Here is a 16,405-nt window from a genome sequence, read left to right as displayed (position 1 = left end):
AAAGTATTCCAAGTCAAAATACAATTGCTCGGAGGGAGCAAATTCCAGAGCCGGAACTCTGCCATCTTTCATATTGCATACATGTGCTTCCCATCATTGGCTCTGCTCCGATGGCTGCTGCGGAGGGGGTAAGCCTATGCCCAAAATATCACTTAACCCTCTCCTGGGAAATCACACATAATGCACAGGTTTAGGCCTCATGTATTGCAAGGTTTGCAGTTGTGGGAGGCCTGGGAACTAGTGGGAGCACAGGTGGGAGAGGCTCGTTGTAGACTCTCCCACATGCACGCCTGTATTTGTTCTCTTTCCTTCTCCTCCTGTTCACTTTCCTTCTCTTTCCTCTTCCTTCCTCTCTTGCCTTTACGTTTTTCTCCCAGGGTAGCTCTGCTTTCCTATAATAAGGGCATTCCAAAGAACTGATCCACTGTATAGGCCTGTAAAGCAATACATTTAGGTCTCCAGTGTTTAAAAAAAAACAAAAAACAACAAAAAAAAAAGAAACAAACTCTCCCCAGTTAGCAAGCCAGTAAACCTCTTTTTCAAGTCTCAACTTCCCTCTCAGATTGCACTTCCTACCCTAATCGACCAGTTACACCACTTTGGCAGAAGGAACTTACTGATGCTTGGGCACTCTGCTTCCGCGTAACAACGGACAGCAGATCCAGTTCCGAATTACCAAAGGACATCCCTATGGATGTCCCTAGGCCTCCAGCCAGGTGTCTTTCCTCTTCTTGCCACGTTGCCAGCAACTCTCTGCTGCAGCTACCCCATGTACACAGAAGTTTAAAAGACATACTGTTGAACCATAATATAAGCAAATAATAATGAAAAAGCTCCAGTTCATGCTTAGAATTGACTAAATTTGACTGCATTCCAATGTGAGCAGCACAGAAGACAGAAGCATTCAGTCATTAGTACAATTTAGAGAAGCCATACCAAAGACCTGCAAAAGGCATGAGTTTCTTTACCTGTCTTTAAGACTGTCTGCATTATCAGCCAAGTTGAAGGAGAATATGCCATATATGCCAGAGGGATGCACCAAACAGGTACCGAAAAGAAAAAAAAAAGCATCCCATTTTTCTTTTGCAAAGTTAAAAGGTGAGGGCTAATGAACTTGGCATCTCAAGGCACTGCAGTGTGTTTCTTGGACTGAAAAGAGGTCCGAGTTTTTCCATTAACACTGGTGATAAAAGGATGCCTTTAATACCAGCCTGAGACTAGCTTCTAACTGAGCTCACCTGGAATGTTTTATCTTATCTTTATTCACTTTTAAAAATTGCTAAAAACAAAGCAGAGATTCTGAATGTTTTTTGTTGCTACTGAGTTAACTATTTGGTTATTAGTGCTGACCAGGAGTCTTTAAGCCTCTTGAACTTTTTATGCAGATTCTCTGCAAAACTCTTAAGTATCAGGCTCAGGTCTTTCCCATTTTTACACTCTGTGTATACCTATAGTGTTTTATTCAAATAAGGCTGCACAAGCCGATTGGAGTGAACACTGAAAAAAATCAAGCACTGTGACTGCGTTCATATGCATGAAATTGCTTTAGATTTATGATTAAATAGGTCATTTAAATATTCACAGAAACCACAGAGAACTGGATCTGTTGAAGGGGATGAGAACATTAGCAGCAGTAACATAGAGAGCATCATATTTAGTTGCCTTATTTGAAACTTAAGCATATACCATGTGCCATTTTCAGCTTCTCATTCCCCACTGAAGTTTTTCTTCTGCATCAAGAACTCTTTCAAAGGAAGCACCATCTTAGCTACAAGTAGCGCCATTAGCCCAGCGCTACAATATTGGTCTTAAAATGAAGTAGCAAGCCGCTCTCCCGAGCAGTAATGTGACGCATGACAGCTGCTGATTACACGTTGTCCTTTACAAATGCTTAAAGTGAAATTGTGGACGCGCAGCAGGTCAGAGGCACAGTGATCCAAAAACAGGACAGCCATATATACTAGTCGAGTAGGACAGTACGCACACGCACATCTTTTCGATCCAGGGAGGCAAAACGTGATGAAAGTTAAAGTTAGGCCAAGTTTTTCTTCATTGATACGATAGGTGTAAGGACAGATTTAGAGAGCCTAAGAACAAAAAGGAAATTAGCTACTGAAACATGTCTAACACGCCAACCTGTGACATCACCTCAGATTTACCCCTCTTCACCGCTGTAAAGCAATGCAAAGAGTTACAAAACAGATAGAGTCTCATTGTATTATACGTTATCACAGGTGAGATTTTTCTTTTAAGTCACTGACACGCTAGGCTACGTATTACTCATTTTATTCCTGTATTTTAGTAAGGGTAAATCAAAGCACAAAGCGGTTCTATTCATTTTCAGACTGTTAGGCCCCAATTTCCCTGTTAGAAATACAGGGTGCACATGCTGCGTAACACATGCAGCAAGTTTGACATTCCCCAAGTGCGCTGAATTTATTATGCATGCACACAGCTATCCATCCAGCGCATGAACAATAGGTTCAGAGAGCACAGTCATTTCAGACCGTTTTATCAGCTAATACCACTAATACCCTTGAAATACTTCAAGTACTTTTCAAAGTCAGGTGGTGGCAGAAGAAATATAGTATAGGCAAAAACATTTGAGAACAAGGAAGAGGGCAAAGTCCTGAGAGAGGCAACAGAGCTTGTGACTGGTGCTTTCCCAGATGACTGACACTTGTCCAGGGCACTGCTTGTCAGCCCTCACGAAAGCAACATCTTCAGGGGAAAACTCAGGACAGCTATGGGCCACAGCAAAGCAGCTTAAGGTAGCTATGCCCAGTTTCCAGCCGCCTTTCCCTTCCGAAAGGGGAATATTTTGTTTTGCTAACACCTTGACTTCTAGAAACAGAAATGATTGCTCAATGTCTCATAAACAAATCCAATAAGACAAAATACTCTGTACGCTCCATTTCACTTCAATCCCCAAGCGACTTGGTGATGTTGGAAGGCAAGTTATTTCTTTTGGCTGGCCTTGCTACAAAATTGAATGCTTTGTTTTCCTCTTTATAGAATTCATATTGTGTTAATAAAGCACTATTGACTCCTTCTGGCAGGCTCTGCATGAAAGCTATTCTTGCAAGCTTCTAGTCAGAGTTAAAGTAACCTTGCTTAAAACTGGCCATAATTGTTTCAATCTCTTTCTTAAGTTTAATACTAAGCACAGAAACATTGCCAATCTGAGATGGAGTTGGACATTGTGTGAAGGCAGGTTAAGCTGACCGAAGGCAAGAAATTCAGTAAATGCAAGGGGAATTAGGCCTGGCATTTCATGGGGCTAGCTTCTGCATTTTTGACCTCACCCCAAAGGGAATAGAAAGGTGTAAGGAAATCAAAGCAGATGAGTGTTTAATGAGAGTTTTGAGTTCCAGTGTGCTCCTTAATCCAGCAGCCAAGTTCCTCGGACCTGGAGCTAGGTCACAAGGGGAACTCCTTTGCCACACTCAATGTCTCACTCAATACACTCCTGTTACAGAGTGGTTGACACAATTTGGGTCTTCCAAAGCATCTAGGCAGCTGCTTAGCCCTGCTAAAATGCAAGTCTAGGGACAAAGTGTGATTCTTTAAAAGGGGACCAGCCCTTTGCCTCATGGGGCAGCCCATTGAGGAAGATAGCCTGTTTCAGGGCTCCAGTAAACACTGAATCACAGATAAGTCCAAAATAGAAAGACAGGCCCTAAAAGAAGCGTAAAACTAGGGAACAAAACAGAGGTGTGTTGTTGGGTGTCAGTACCTGCAGGTACCTCAGACAGGTGCAATTCACCATGTTCTATTTCTAGAGCTATCAAAATCATTCTGAGTATGAGTGCAGGTTAAATTGGTTAGACCACAGTGTAATATTTTTTTTGGACTAGTTTGTATGTTCTTAGTACCCTATGATTAATACTAACTGTAATAACATGCTGCTCTATAGGTTTCGAGGCAAAAACTGATTTTTACTGGTTCTGGTTTTTACCAGGACCTGATTCTGACAAGTAAGTTTTTACCAAAGGACCAGCGTGTACAGTTAATTTGATTAATTCCTCACCAACAAAGCAAATTTTGATAGGCCTGGTGAGGCCAATGACCACAGAAATACTGCATACTGGAAACTGCTGTGCTCCTTGCCAAGGAACCGTTGCCTCCAAGGACAAAGGCAGGACATCCAGCTGTCCTTGGGTCCACTGGGAGATACTTTCACCATTTCACTGGAGACCTTCACCACGGACTTACCAGCAATTCTCCCCAAGACTGTTTTGCATTGCAGGAGTCGAGCCAAAACACTACACATCCTTACAGGAATTTGCTTTCCAGTCACCTTAATCTTATTTCCATTTCTGTGCCATGGTTGCTAAATTTAATACCCGTCTTCTCTAGGTTTTTCTATGCTTTTAACATGGGTTGAATGTTATTAATTCTTACAAAAGACATCAGTTAAACAGTTACAAAGATGTGACTGACTAGCAATCAATTGAATTTCAGCTCCAAGAAAATTTTTGCAAGCCTTTGGGGAGCAGGGGTGCAGAATCACCATCAGCAAAACATTTCGAGTGTTGATTTGGCCAAATTTCTTGTCCGAGAATTTTTTTTAATTTAAGCTAAAACACTGAAAACGTAAAATAAACCTTTTAATGTCTCCTTAGCATTATTCACATCCATGTTGTATTTAATTTTCATTCAAAAGCTCAGCAGGAACCCATAATGCCATTTTTCCATGCATCTGACTCATTAAAAAGTGAAAAGTTACTGCCGTTTTAAACCAGGAATAATTTTTGTCAGAATTTTGACATTACCCATAAGCCGAAAAAAACCTTTTATCCCTCCTTTTCCCCTATGGCTTAGCAGGAGGCAGGAGAACCAGGAGTCCTGGCAGGAAAAGCTCATCATCACCCAGGCCTTTCTGAAAGGGAGCAGAGAGACCCCTTGTTTCCCCCTAGATACTCTAATTACTTACTGTTGCCCTTAAAAGAGCAGAAGGAGCAAAAACTGACATTATTACAAAGTAGAAGAGAATATTTATTTCACTCTAAGACTGGGAACTCAAGAAGTTTAAGAACAACTGTACTGGGTCAGCCAAAGGTCTACCTTTCCGGGCCAGCAGTTCTACATGCAATAAAACTATCGGAATTACTACATTCCACATTTAGGTCTGTCCCCTCCAACAACTGTTCCCAACTCTTACTTGGCTTTGAAGCTTACTGCAGCCATTTCAGATCTAAAGAAAGCATTGGGTACCCAAAAGACCATCTATTGTTTCTAATTATGGCAGTTAACTGTAATAAAGGGTATCACCTTTCCCCACAATCCTTTCCTCACTCATTCCTCCACAGGAATGTTTCTCCTTGCACATTGTTGGCCTTGCAGCACTTGATCTTACCTTTAAAGCAGAGTATTTTTCTAGAACAATAAATAAAGGTTCCAATCCTCCAAACACTTATCACTGCAAGTCACCCCGCTGAACTACTTCTTTGCATAACTAACATACATACAAGCCAACGCTTGGAGGATCAGAACTTGAAATAAAATGTCAGTTCTAATATGCCTGTATCCAAACCCATTAAAGATGACAAGCCGCCTGTGGAAATTAATCTTGCTTTATGGGGAATTCTATATTTGTCTAGGTTATTTATTCTGGAAGTGATTTTCAAATAACTAAAGAAAGCGCACACACAAAAGGGAAGAAAATGCTGTAGCACAGACACCTAAAATAAATCAAGACTGCTATTTAAGTGGTTTAAGAGAACCTGTATCAGGTGGGATTTCAGAAATTGGCAAGAGTTACAAAGCAAAGAGGGGTTTTTTTTTCTTTAAAGGGTTCCCCCCACCCTTATTTTTTATTCATTTTCCAGACAGCACACTCTGCTATCCCTCTGCCTAGAATGTACAGCCATCATTCATGCCTTTTCTTCTGTACACATCCCACATCCTTTCTTAACCTGAAAAGAGTTAAACATTCTTTTTCCTCCAAAGAACAATTTTTATTTTCCTGACAAGGTCTTTTATGCAATTAGCTAGAGAAGTCACAGCCAAAAAGGAGTAACACATGAACAGAGTAGGTAGTAACTTGTTGAGTCTGTTACCAGAAAAAATGTTTAAATCAATGGTGCGTTCTCATAAATCAGCATCCAAATTTAGCCTTAACTATAACCGTCCTTGAGCAATGTGGAATAGAGGGGAAAATATGAAAGAATAAATAGCATTGCTCCTCAAATGAGGGGCAGCAGAGGGGGGAAGCCCCAGATGAGACAAGCACAGTGTAGGAACGTAGTATCCAGAGTTATGACCAAGGCGAAGAGTTTATTTTATAAGTCAGGACCGAGATGCAGCAGCATTTAGTGCTGAGCCTTTCTTCAGCAGAGATCACCAATCACATTCACTCATTGTCTGGTGGTGATTTGGAGATGTCAAAGAATCATTTCAGCCTGGTTAAAACCTGGACTTTTCTGCGGGCTGCGCGCTGAAACAAAGTTGAGCCCAGAAGAGGCAGCACCCTATGCTACATGACCAGAGACAAAAGAGTTCACATTGCAAACCATAAGAGGTCATTCTTTTTCAATTACATTTGACAGATCTAAGTTATTATAAGAGGAATAACTTGGGAAAAGGAGAGCGCAACAACAATGAAGCAAACAGGAAAACAGAACATAACTAGAGAAACAGAAGAATCTCATTAGATCTTTTTCCTACTCAGCGAAGAGAGGAGAAAGCAGTCTCTCTTCTCCTCTCCATCTTTGTACGTCCCCTTATTCTTCCAGTTGAGCAGCTCTGATTTAAATTTAGGGCTCCCATTCTTTCCGATTAGATGGCTTTTCTGTAAAGCTACTTACCAAGTCGATACTGTGCTCCTGTTGAAAGGATTTCCCTGCTCTCCAGAAAAGTAATGGATTTCTCACATGTCACAGTTTCTTAAGGCCCCGTCTCCACAGTCCTTCAGCAATGTCCTTAGCAGCACGGATGCATTTAGTAGTTCCATTAAAGCAGTGGCTCTGACCACTGAAAGAAAGGTATTTTGCCTAACCATGAACTCTGTTCAGCAGTCATGACTGATTTGCAGCAGTGCAAGGCTCCCATGAATTTCTGTTCAGTGGTGGCTTTATTTTACTCACTGTCCTATGAATACGCACTGGGGAGTAGGTCACCCACAAAGAACCATCAGCCCCTTGCCAACAGACTGGGAAGTAACAGGTTTTGTGGCCTTTAGACTATGGAGGATTCTCAGGGCTACCGCCACTGCTGAGGTTTGTATCACAAGGCTGAAGTTGCTTTGTTGCCGTGCCAATTAAGTCTCATCTTACTCATTTCTGTGCAGCCATTTCTGTGAGTCCAGTCCTGTGGAGCAGCCATGCTTTTTACAAGTTTTGTATGTTCATTTGGGCAAACAGTTTTACTAGAACTACATTCTCCATATGAAGTCTAATAGTTACAGCAGAATTTGCTTCTGCTTTTTTGTGCTGTCTTTAACACTTTGTCAGTTCTCCCAGTGAAGCAATCATGTTGAAAATAAGAGTTGCTTCTTCCAATTCTGGCATTTGCACATTTTTATGAGGTGCTAGAAAAGCACAATTGGATTTTTTTTTTCCTGAAAATGTGGAGATGATAATAAGTAACACATTCACTGAGTTCTGATGTGCCATAGAACAAGGTGTTTGACGTATACTGTATCTCTCAAATATATTACACACACTAATGCTTATCTTACCAAAAGCTTAAAATTTTTACATTCTCCTCTCCCCATCAATACGCAACCAGGTGTCCAGACTTTTCTGACCACCAGTTTTGTTTTTGGACAGTGTGCCCTTTTCAGTGGCATGCAGAGAAAGCAGAGTCTATGAACTTTGTGGGTCAGCTAGATGATATAGGTCCTGACATGCAGAGGAAGTGTCAAGATACTGTGAATACGGAAAATAAATGGAAGACAACATGCAGTTCAAGTACTTTCCATTCTTAACCAGGAGAGCAATCTCACTAACACCAACTAGTTGGAAATTCTCACTCAGTGATCTCAGATAAGCTCCAGCTTTTCAATGATTGTAGTCTCATCTCAACTCATAGAGTCAAGGAGCAGCACTGGTGAGGGGATAATGTTCCTTTAGTCTCCTGTTCAATTACTAGGCTTGTTGCTGGTCCACCTCTGCTGCTCCCCCCTTGGAAAGTCTTGGTTTCCAGCATGGCTATGCCATTTCTACCCCAGAGGTGAAACCAAGAAGGATTTTCATTGTAAAAGCCCTCTCCTGTACCACAGTTCGAGGCTCCAGCAAAATAAAATAGCATTCTAGGCTTGAGTTTGAAGCAAGTTCTTACATCATCAGTTAATTCCTTTCACTATTATTGCCTCAGAATTGGCTCTAATCATGAACACTTCATTGTTTATAGAAATTTCAAAAGGGGGGGGGGCGCCATTTAAAATTACTTGAACAATTACTGCAAAACAACTTGAAAATCATTCCACATGTTTGGAAGATCCGCCTAGTTCAAGAGATGTTCCCTTGCTTTAACGTGAAGCATGCCTGCTGGAGTCTTCCAGGGTGCGTTTTACATATCCAGTGCATATCCAGTGGCATGAGGATATAGGAATACTGTAGGGCTGTTCACTGAGTGCTCACTAGCTGCTCATTTTATCCTGATGTTTTAGCATTATCAAAAACTGCAGACCAAGCTTATGCAGAACATAAATTTAAGTGCAGTTCAAACCAAAAATAGTATCTGATTACGAGCACATGAGATTCAACCCACTGTGATAACTGAGTCGAATGAGTGAATGGGGACAGAAAACTGAGATTACATTCAAAATGAACTTTACCTGGAAGATCAATGGCAGAACTTTCCTATGCAGATTTACAGTCCACCCTGGCTTAATGAACCTCTGGCTTAACCTCTAAGCTCAGAGGGTTTCATAGCGAGAGGAATTTGGCTGTAAGAGTCACGCATGCTTTCCAGGCATTACAAGATTGAAGCTGCAGTCTTTTAAACCTAGAACAGAAAGAGAAAATCCCACAAGGAATCAGATAATGAAACAAGACTTAAGAATAATGCTCCATGACCACTGGACAGCGATTGATATGCTAGGCAACAGTACACATGAAAGGAGGAAGTCCAGAAAGAAATAACGAATGTCCCTAAAAAATTAGCATGACTGAAGCGTGTGGTAGCTGTCTGCTTGCAGGTCACTGATGACCATGGGAACTGACATTTGCCATTGCCCTCAACTAAAAGCCCTCCTCCCTGGACAGCTGACTAGTTAGTAAATGGAATGACACTTTTTACACAACTTGGGGGGGAAAGCTTGACATTACCTTCTATTCACCTCAGATTATCTTTCAACATAAGCAATTGCTGCAGCAGCTACAAAAAGGTGAGATGCACCATATCATCCCAACAGCTGCACTAACTGTGAGCAGAAGAAACACACACAGCAAATACAGATTATAAACAAACTGGAACCCACTTCCAACTCTGAGACTTCAGTGGCAAGTTTCCACAGCATTCAGACATACACTCAGCATATGTTTCCAAAGGGCAAATATTTCTATCTCCTAGAATCATAATTTTAAAATAAAAGCTAATACAAATACCAGTCTACCACTAATGAATTCTGAAACTTGGCATTGATATGGCATTGAGGTGGTCTTCCAACTTTCGTGCCTGCCAGCTAACATTAATAATAAAGTAGCCACAGCCTTAATACCAGATTGAGAGTTTTGTTGCTGCAAGCCAGACTTGTAGCAATATTTAAAATATTGTTGCATTTAATCCAGAAACAAACTATTTTTCTGGCTGTTCATAAAAATGAAATAGAGCCTAGCATTAAATTAGATGATCTAGTTTCTTTGGAGCCCAAAGCCCGTTCTTGCTAGTTTTGAAAAAAAACCCACACCCACAGTGGCATCCAGGCTCATGCAGGCTGCTTTCTGGGAGTGCAATGACCAAAACATTGCATCTGTTTGCATATGGAAGTCACACTTGTTGAACATGCAAGTCAGAGTGCCTACAATAACAGACAAACATTTGTTTATTCTTTTGTAATTGGTATTACATTAATACTAGAGTTGGGGATCCAAACCATAGACACAGTACTATAGAAACAACAGATCCTCTGTTCCACGGATCTCCACTTAAGAGTTTACTGCTTAACAGTAGACTAGGAAAGTCCCTAAAGGTACTGCTTGTTTTCAAAAACATGTTCATAATTTTTATGAATCATGCTGACCTTTCCGAGTTTTCTTCTTCTCAAGGGAAATTTCATTTCATTTAGAGGAAATGTTACCCTTTTATTTGAAAGTAGCAAAAGCATTTTTCTGAAATGTCAGAATTTTCTTTGGAACAGAAAATCTTACTGATATAGTCAAAAACCAGAAAAATCAAACCGATAGTCCAAAAATCTACAAAAGTGAAAGAAGTGAAAGATTCTTACCAATGTAAATGGACTTTGAACTGTAATTATTTGTAGCTTTTAATCTCTCCCTAAAAGGTCTGGAAACAGTGCTATCCACGTGATCCACATTAACTTACCACAAAGGCATTCATTACCTCCTCCCTAACTTCCATCACCACCCAACTGTGCAAGTCCATTGCAATTTTAGAGGGTGGAGATCCTCCCACAAAAATACATCTGGAATTTGTAGATCAAAACTGGATTTGAACTGAATGATTAGGAAAAAAAAAAAAAAAGTTGGGTACTGAAAGCAGAGTTATAAACTAGCACTTCAAACCAAGACTCTAGGCTATGAGGGGGCACACAATCCCATGCTTCAGGTGCCACTTTAGTTACCAGGGCAGTAACCTCTGGAAGAGAGACAAGGCAGGCAGCCAAGAGTGAAAAACTCACATTTTACAAGATTCAGCAGAGCTTGTCAGTGACCAAGCTCCTCCTAACTTCAGCAGGACTGGAGTTTCAACATGCAGTGGCTCTACACATCTTTTCCTGAGTGAATCAAGCCTTCCCCAAGAACATTCAATGTTTGATGGGCCACGTGACAAGAGATGTGGGTTGTTAACTGTTTTAAATGAATTTACTGGTCCAAAAACTCCCACAAAAATGAGAAAAACCACTGTTGACAGCCCAGAGGCGACAGCCCTCTCCATTTTTAAATAGGAGGTGAGGGTATGCACCCATATCATCTAACACTCTTGCCAAGTCAGTGAAAAATTTTGGATTTTAATTTTTTTCCCATCATTTGTTTCTTGCACAGGCATATCGTTGGCAAGTTTCCTGACTATCCTACTGAAGAAGCAGGAGGCTCAACAGCTCTTTTTTCTCAAAAAACCCCAGAGCAGGTACTGTCACTCTTCAATAGGAAAGACTAATGGGATTGGAGAAAAACAAACTTTTTGTGTATATTCTAAATAACCATTATTTATAACAGTGGCCGCCAGTACTCCAGGAATGTTATGGTTAAAAATCTTTTTGCTGGGACTGAAAGGACTGTCTTCTTCCAGGGTTAACCATAAAACTTTACTGTCATTGTTCATGATGATGAGGGGACTGGAGCATCTCTCCTCTGAAGAAGGGCTGAGAGAGCTGGGCCTGTTTAGCCTGGAGAAGAGAAGACTGAGAGGCGATCTCATCAACATGTACAAGTATCTGAAGGGGGGGAGGGGTGTTGAGAGGATGAGGCCAGACTCTTCTCCGTGGTGCCCAGCGACAGGACAAGAGGCAACAGGCAGAAAGTGAACCACAGGCAGTTCCATCTGAACCTGAGGAAAAACTTCTTCCCTGTGAGGGTGACAGAGCACTGGAACAGGTTGCCCAGAGAGGCTGTGGAGTCTCCTTCCCTGGAGATATTCAAAACCTGTCTGAATGCAATCCCGGGAAATATGCTCTAGAGGCCCCTGCTTGAGCAGGGAGGTTGGACTAGATGATCTCCAGAGGTCCCTTCCAACCTCAACCATTCTGTGATTCTGTGATGTCCCAAAATTTGTTCAGTGTTCAGAACGTGGAGCCACCTAGTCACATCTAAAGGTGCTCAGGCTTGAAAATAACAGACTAGTGAGTGTCTGTAACAGTTAACAGCAAAGGGCTCGCTACAAAATCCACATAGTTAGACTGTTGCTAGTTGCTAGTGGCAGTTTAAACTCTAAACTAAAGAAGCTTGGTTTAAATACGCAAAGCTATGAAGTTCGGTTAAACCCAGAGAATGAAATTGGTTCCGGTGTGTCTGCATTCAGTATCAGCATAGTCTACCAATAATTAGGTTAGTTAAACCAGAAAAGTGTTACTTATGCAGGTGGGCCTAAGCCTTGATTTACTGCTAAGGACCCATTAAGCAAGTTTAAACAAGGGGCAAGTTCAAGTGAAGGAAGCATCTTAGTTTATCTTATATCTTTTTGCAGTGGTCTCAGTTGTTTTTCTTTTGGTAAAAGCTCTCTTCTGGTTTCTCTGGCTAATAAAAGCAGCTGATAATCTCTTCCTCTGATCATCTGGGTGTCACACAGAGAATGTGATTAAGTTCGGTTGGAGCAGTAAAAGCAGTAGTTGGCATTTGGAGCCATTTCCACCCTCTACAATGATTTTAGCAGGATGAGTCTGTTGAGAGAAACTAAACAGAAAGCCCTGCACACAGGAGCAGAATTTGGCCCGTAAGTGAACCAGGCGTGGTGGCTACTAGTGGGCTAGGAAAACTAAACAGTCACAAACTGACCTCTGTGGTCCTTTTAATGAAGTCCTGCTGTTGAGAGGGACTGTTGTCAACTGCCTGCAATTGATGTTCTAACACAAGTATAATAAAACAGCGTTTTGGATTCAGTCCTTCCCAGAATCATAGGGAAGAGCCTGGGGCATTCCAGCAGGATCTTTGTGGTTTCGGGGATGTAAATACAGGCTAGCCCAGCATAAAGCACAGTACTCTAACCATTAGTTACTTTGCTTAGAAAAATACACAAGAAAACTGCTACAAATAGTAGCTCTCCATGCCTCGCATAACTGAGCTCAGGGTGTGCTCCTGCTTTTAGCCTGGTTCAGCATACACTAAGGTCAACCCTGCAGGTCTCTCCGTCTAAGTTGCCCTGTTGTTCAGTCCCAGACAGAGTGAAGGAGATCAGTCCGTTAAGCTTTCAGCCTCTAAAGTAGAAACACATGCCAGAGTCAAGAGGGCTTTGTTGGCTGTTCTAAGCAGCAGGGGAGCCACCCAGCAGGTATAGCTTATTACTGAAGAAGGCTTCGGGGGACATGATGCTAATTAGACCTGCCAACAGCACGAATAAACAGTTCAGAAAATGTGACAAGAACTTATACCAAGCAAAACTGGATATAGTGGTAGATTCCCTGTCCTAAATCCAACTTTGAATTCCCACCTTCAGCTATTTTTCTGCCTTTCCTGAGCATCTGCTTTCTCTTTGCATAAAAAATAAAGGAAGTCTAAAGCCTAGAGATTGTTTTACTGCCCGTTTTTCCCAGCATAAAAGGAAAATACCTGGAAGAAAAAAAGAACCCTTACTTTCCCAGCAAGTCTTCACTGGAATTTATCCATTTCCGAAGAGTTTCCTGGACCCCTTTTTTTCCCTCTCCTTTAAACCAGTATAACACAGCAGAAAGCCTTTCACATACTCTTAACAGATATTCAGAATGAGGTTGGCAAAAAACAGTTCAGTACATTTGTGATTGTACCTGAATGTCAGGCAAGTAAACTATTTTGTGTTCATCTGAGTCAGCCTGCATACTAAAAATCCCAAAGGCAACTGGTTTTGCTCCACTCTGGTCTACTGGGCTATATAGTAAACGAAATCCTGGCCCCATTGAAGTTAATGGGAGCTTTGCCCTTGATTTCAGGGGAGACAAGATGTCACCTCTTGTATATATTACCTTCTGTGAATGGGTTGGTTACTCTCAAGTTAAACTCCATGAAAAATCAGGACAGAACTGTATTTAAAAAGTGAGCATTTTATAAGACTTCGGTAAAGACACTTTGGGGAAGATAAAATACAAATTAATCACTTCACGAACCATTGCTGCATTATTATATATTCTGTATTGCTTTATCCTTTGACAACTCTGACCTTTCTTGACTTTGTAATGTAGCTGTCCTTCTGCACAAACTACTTTCATGACATTTTAGAAATACTTTTCAAAAAGGTATGCCAGAGAGATCCTGATGCAAAGTACTTGGCTATTTAACTGGAAAAATGCATCCTGTCTCTCAACTGACAGAGGCTTCTCTCTGCTTCTTCATATACTCTTCAAGAGAAATGTAAGATTCAGTGTAAATCAGTGAGAAATCAGTGTAATCTCACTGCATCTGTTCCAGATCTATCCATAAGGGCGTTTTATGTTTTGCTCCAAAAATAATCATCAGATATGACAATCTTTGGCTTTGCCTTTATACTGCTGCCAACAAAATTATGATCCGTTTCTGTAGTTCATTAAGGCTTATCACCATGAAAATAAGCCGAGAGAGTTGCCATTTAACAGCCACATAATTCCCCTTCTCTCCTGCCCACCCCCTCATTGCCAGTATTCAGTAGCTCATCAGAAAGAAGAGACGTTTGCTCCTTGAGATTTTGGTTGTACATTCAATTGGTGCACGGAGGACAAAGTCAGTTCCAGATTACTGTGTCTCAGTATCTGATCCAGCAGCGATAAGCTAAGGGGCGAAAAGAGTATGTGGTTGCTGCTAGGCGAACACATGCTCCCGATCTTCACTTGGCACTCTTAAACGCTATACCACAAATTAGTATTCATTACTGTCAGCTAAAGATCCTTGTGAACCCCATGAATCACTGATTGTGAATGGCAGTGCAAGCGATCCCCAGTAGTTACTTAATATTTAATACTCTCCACTATTTCTGAGGTATACAGTAAAATGCTATTATGCAGTCAAGTACAGCACTAGTCACACACACATCTAAGTATAACATTATTCGCTTTTACCAAATAAATGCATCAGGAACAGCTTTAAAAAGTCAGGTACTTATTCAAGAGTCTCTATGCAGTTGTACTGTCTAGTATCCTGCAAATGCACCTTTGTACACTTGAGAAGTAACACGCTAACCATAAGATCTTTCAGTAGATGCATACCATTATGCTCACTTTTTTTGTTTTCCACTCTATTCTGCATGCTTCTTAAATGAGACTGGATTTTCAGAAGTGCTAATCACTCAGTCCCATCAGCTGAAGCTAGCCACCTCAAAACCTCACATTCTCATTATTTCAAATTAACCATGTAGAAGGGAGGGAATGGTACTCAGTGTCCTTTAGGCTACACAATAGACAGATGTGTTCACCTCCAGAGAACTCTTCACTACAGCTAAGTCATTCAGCAAACAGACTCAGTTTAGAGGCTCTCCATTTGCTTCCTGAACACGATGGCTTGTTTCTGTCAGCTGAAATCAATAGCCTAGGTTATATGCCTCAAGTTAGACAGTATCAACAACCCCTTTTCACCTCTCCCAATCCACCTCGTCAAAAACCTACTTCAAGCAAAGCTAAGATTTTTCATAAATGTATTTAACATTGTGGAGTGTTTGCCAGAAAATAGACAGAACAGTGGTGAGTTTAAACGTGTTTGGGCAACATCTGCCAAATGGAGAAAGACTAGAGCATAATCATTGACTGAAACACATGACTGACTGTTAAAACCGACTCTAAGATCCTGCAAGACCGCATGAAGTAATAAAATCTCACCCATCATTTTCAATCCATTCCTTCCAGAAAGAGATCATTGGAGTTGTTTTTTTAGCTTAAGTTTTACATGCAGAGGCACATCAGAAAGTAACAATATTCAGAAATGCCTTGCCAAGAGAGAAACATTAAAGCTACACAAATGGATTTACCTGTCAGATGGAACAAATCCAGAACACTAGCCCTCAGCTAGCCTGATGAGACAGAGTCTCACGCTTACCATAATTAATGAAAATAACGTCTCCTTCTCTGATTTGCAAAATAATATCACCTTACAGAAACATTCAGCCTATAGAAAGAGTTGTAATTAAGTGTCCTGAGGCTGAAAAGGGCATCAGGGGCAGGGAAGGAGCAGATTTGCCACATTATGTGCGTGCGCTAGGAACACAAACGGACAGTCTCACGCTTAGTGTGTTACTCTGGAGACATACGGATGGCATTTCCTCCTGCCTCAAACAATCTGTACAGCTTAGGTAACTAAACTTTGGAAATGGGGTCTTCCATTATAGGCCTCCTCATTGAGAAGATAAGCATGGTAGAGGTTCAGCCATGCACAGCTATTACTGTGAAAGGGCTGGTGCATGCCTGCATGCATCTATGACCAGTGCAAGCCATTCTTGTTCTGAGATTGGTCCCCAAATATTTATTGCAAGTCTCCTTTTCTGCTAAAAGAAGAGGGACACTACAGCCCACTCCTGGGTGGCAAAGAGGAGGAGTTTTTCCTAGCTTCTTCCTGAAGAAGTGGTGACACCTCATCTGCTTGCCACAACAGTCCCAGGAGCTGAGTCAGACAGACACTGGATGTTAACT

General features: G+C 41.2%; 1 protein-coding gene across 4 annotated transcripts in view; it reads left to right on the top strand.

Moving 5' to 3' along the window:
- The window catches only part of IQCA1 (IQ motif containing with AAA domain 1), a 115,017-nt gene that overhangs the window by 42,812 nt on the left and 55,800 nt on the right, over window positions 1-16,405 (top strand). For all 4 annotated transcript variants that reach the window (XR_011141769.1, XM_068947778.1, XM_068947777.1 and 1 more), the window contains exon 7: window positions 11,172-11,256. Coding sequence is in view for 3 of the 4 variants with exons in the window: in XM_068947778.1 (XP_068803879.1) it covers window positions 11,172-11,256 (85 nt within the window). In the remaining variant the exon portion in view is untranslated. The remainder of the gene's footprint in view (window positions 1-11,171; window positions 11,257-16,405) is intronic.

This window comes from Struthio camelus, chromosome 6, assembly GCF_040807025.1.
Source record: "Struthio camelus isolate bStrCam1 chromosome 6, bStrCam1.hap1, whole genome shotgun sequence".
Lineage (NCBI taxonomy): Eukaryota > Metazoa > Chordata > Aves > Struthioniformes > Struthionidae > Struthio > Struthio camelus.
This window is presented reverse-complemented; position numbering and strand designations above follow the sequence as displayed.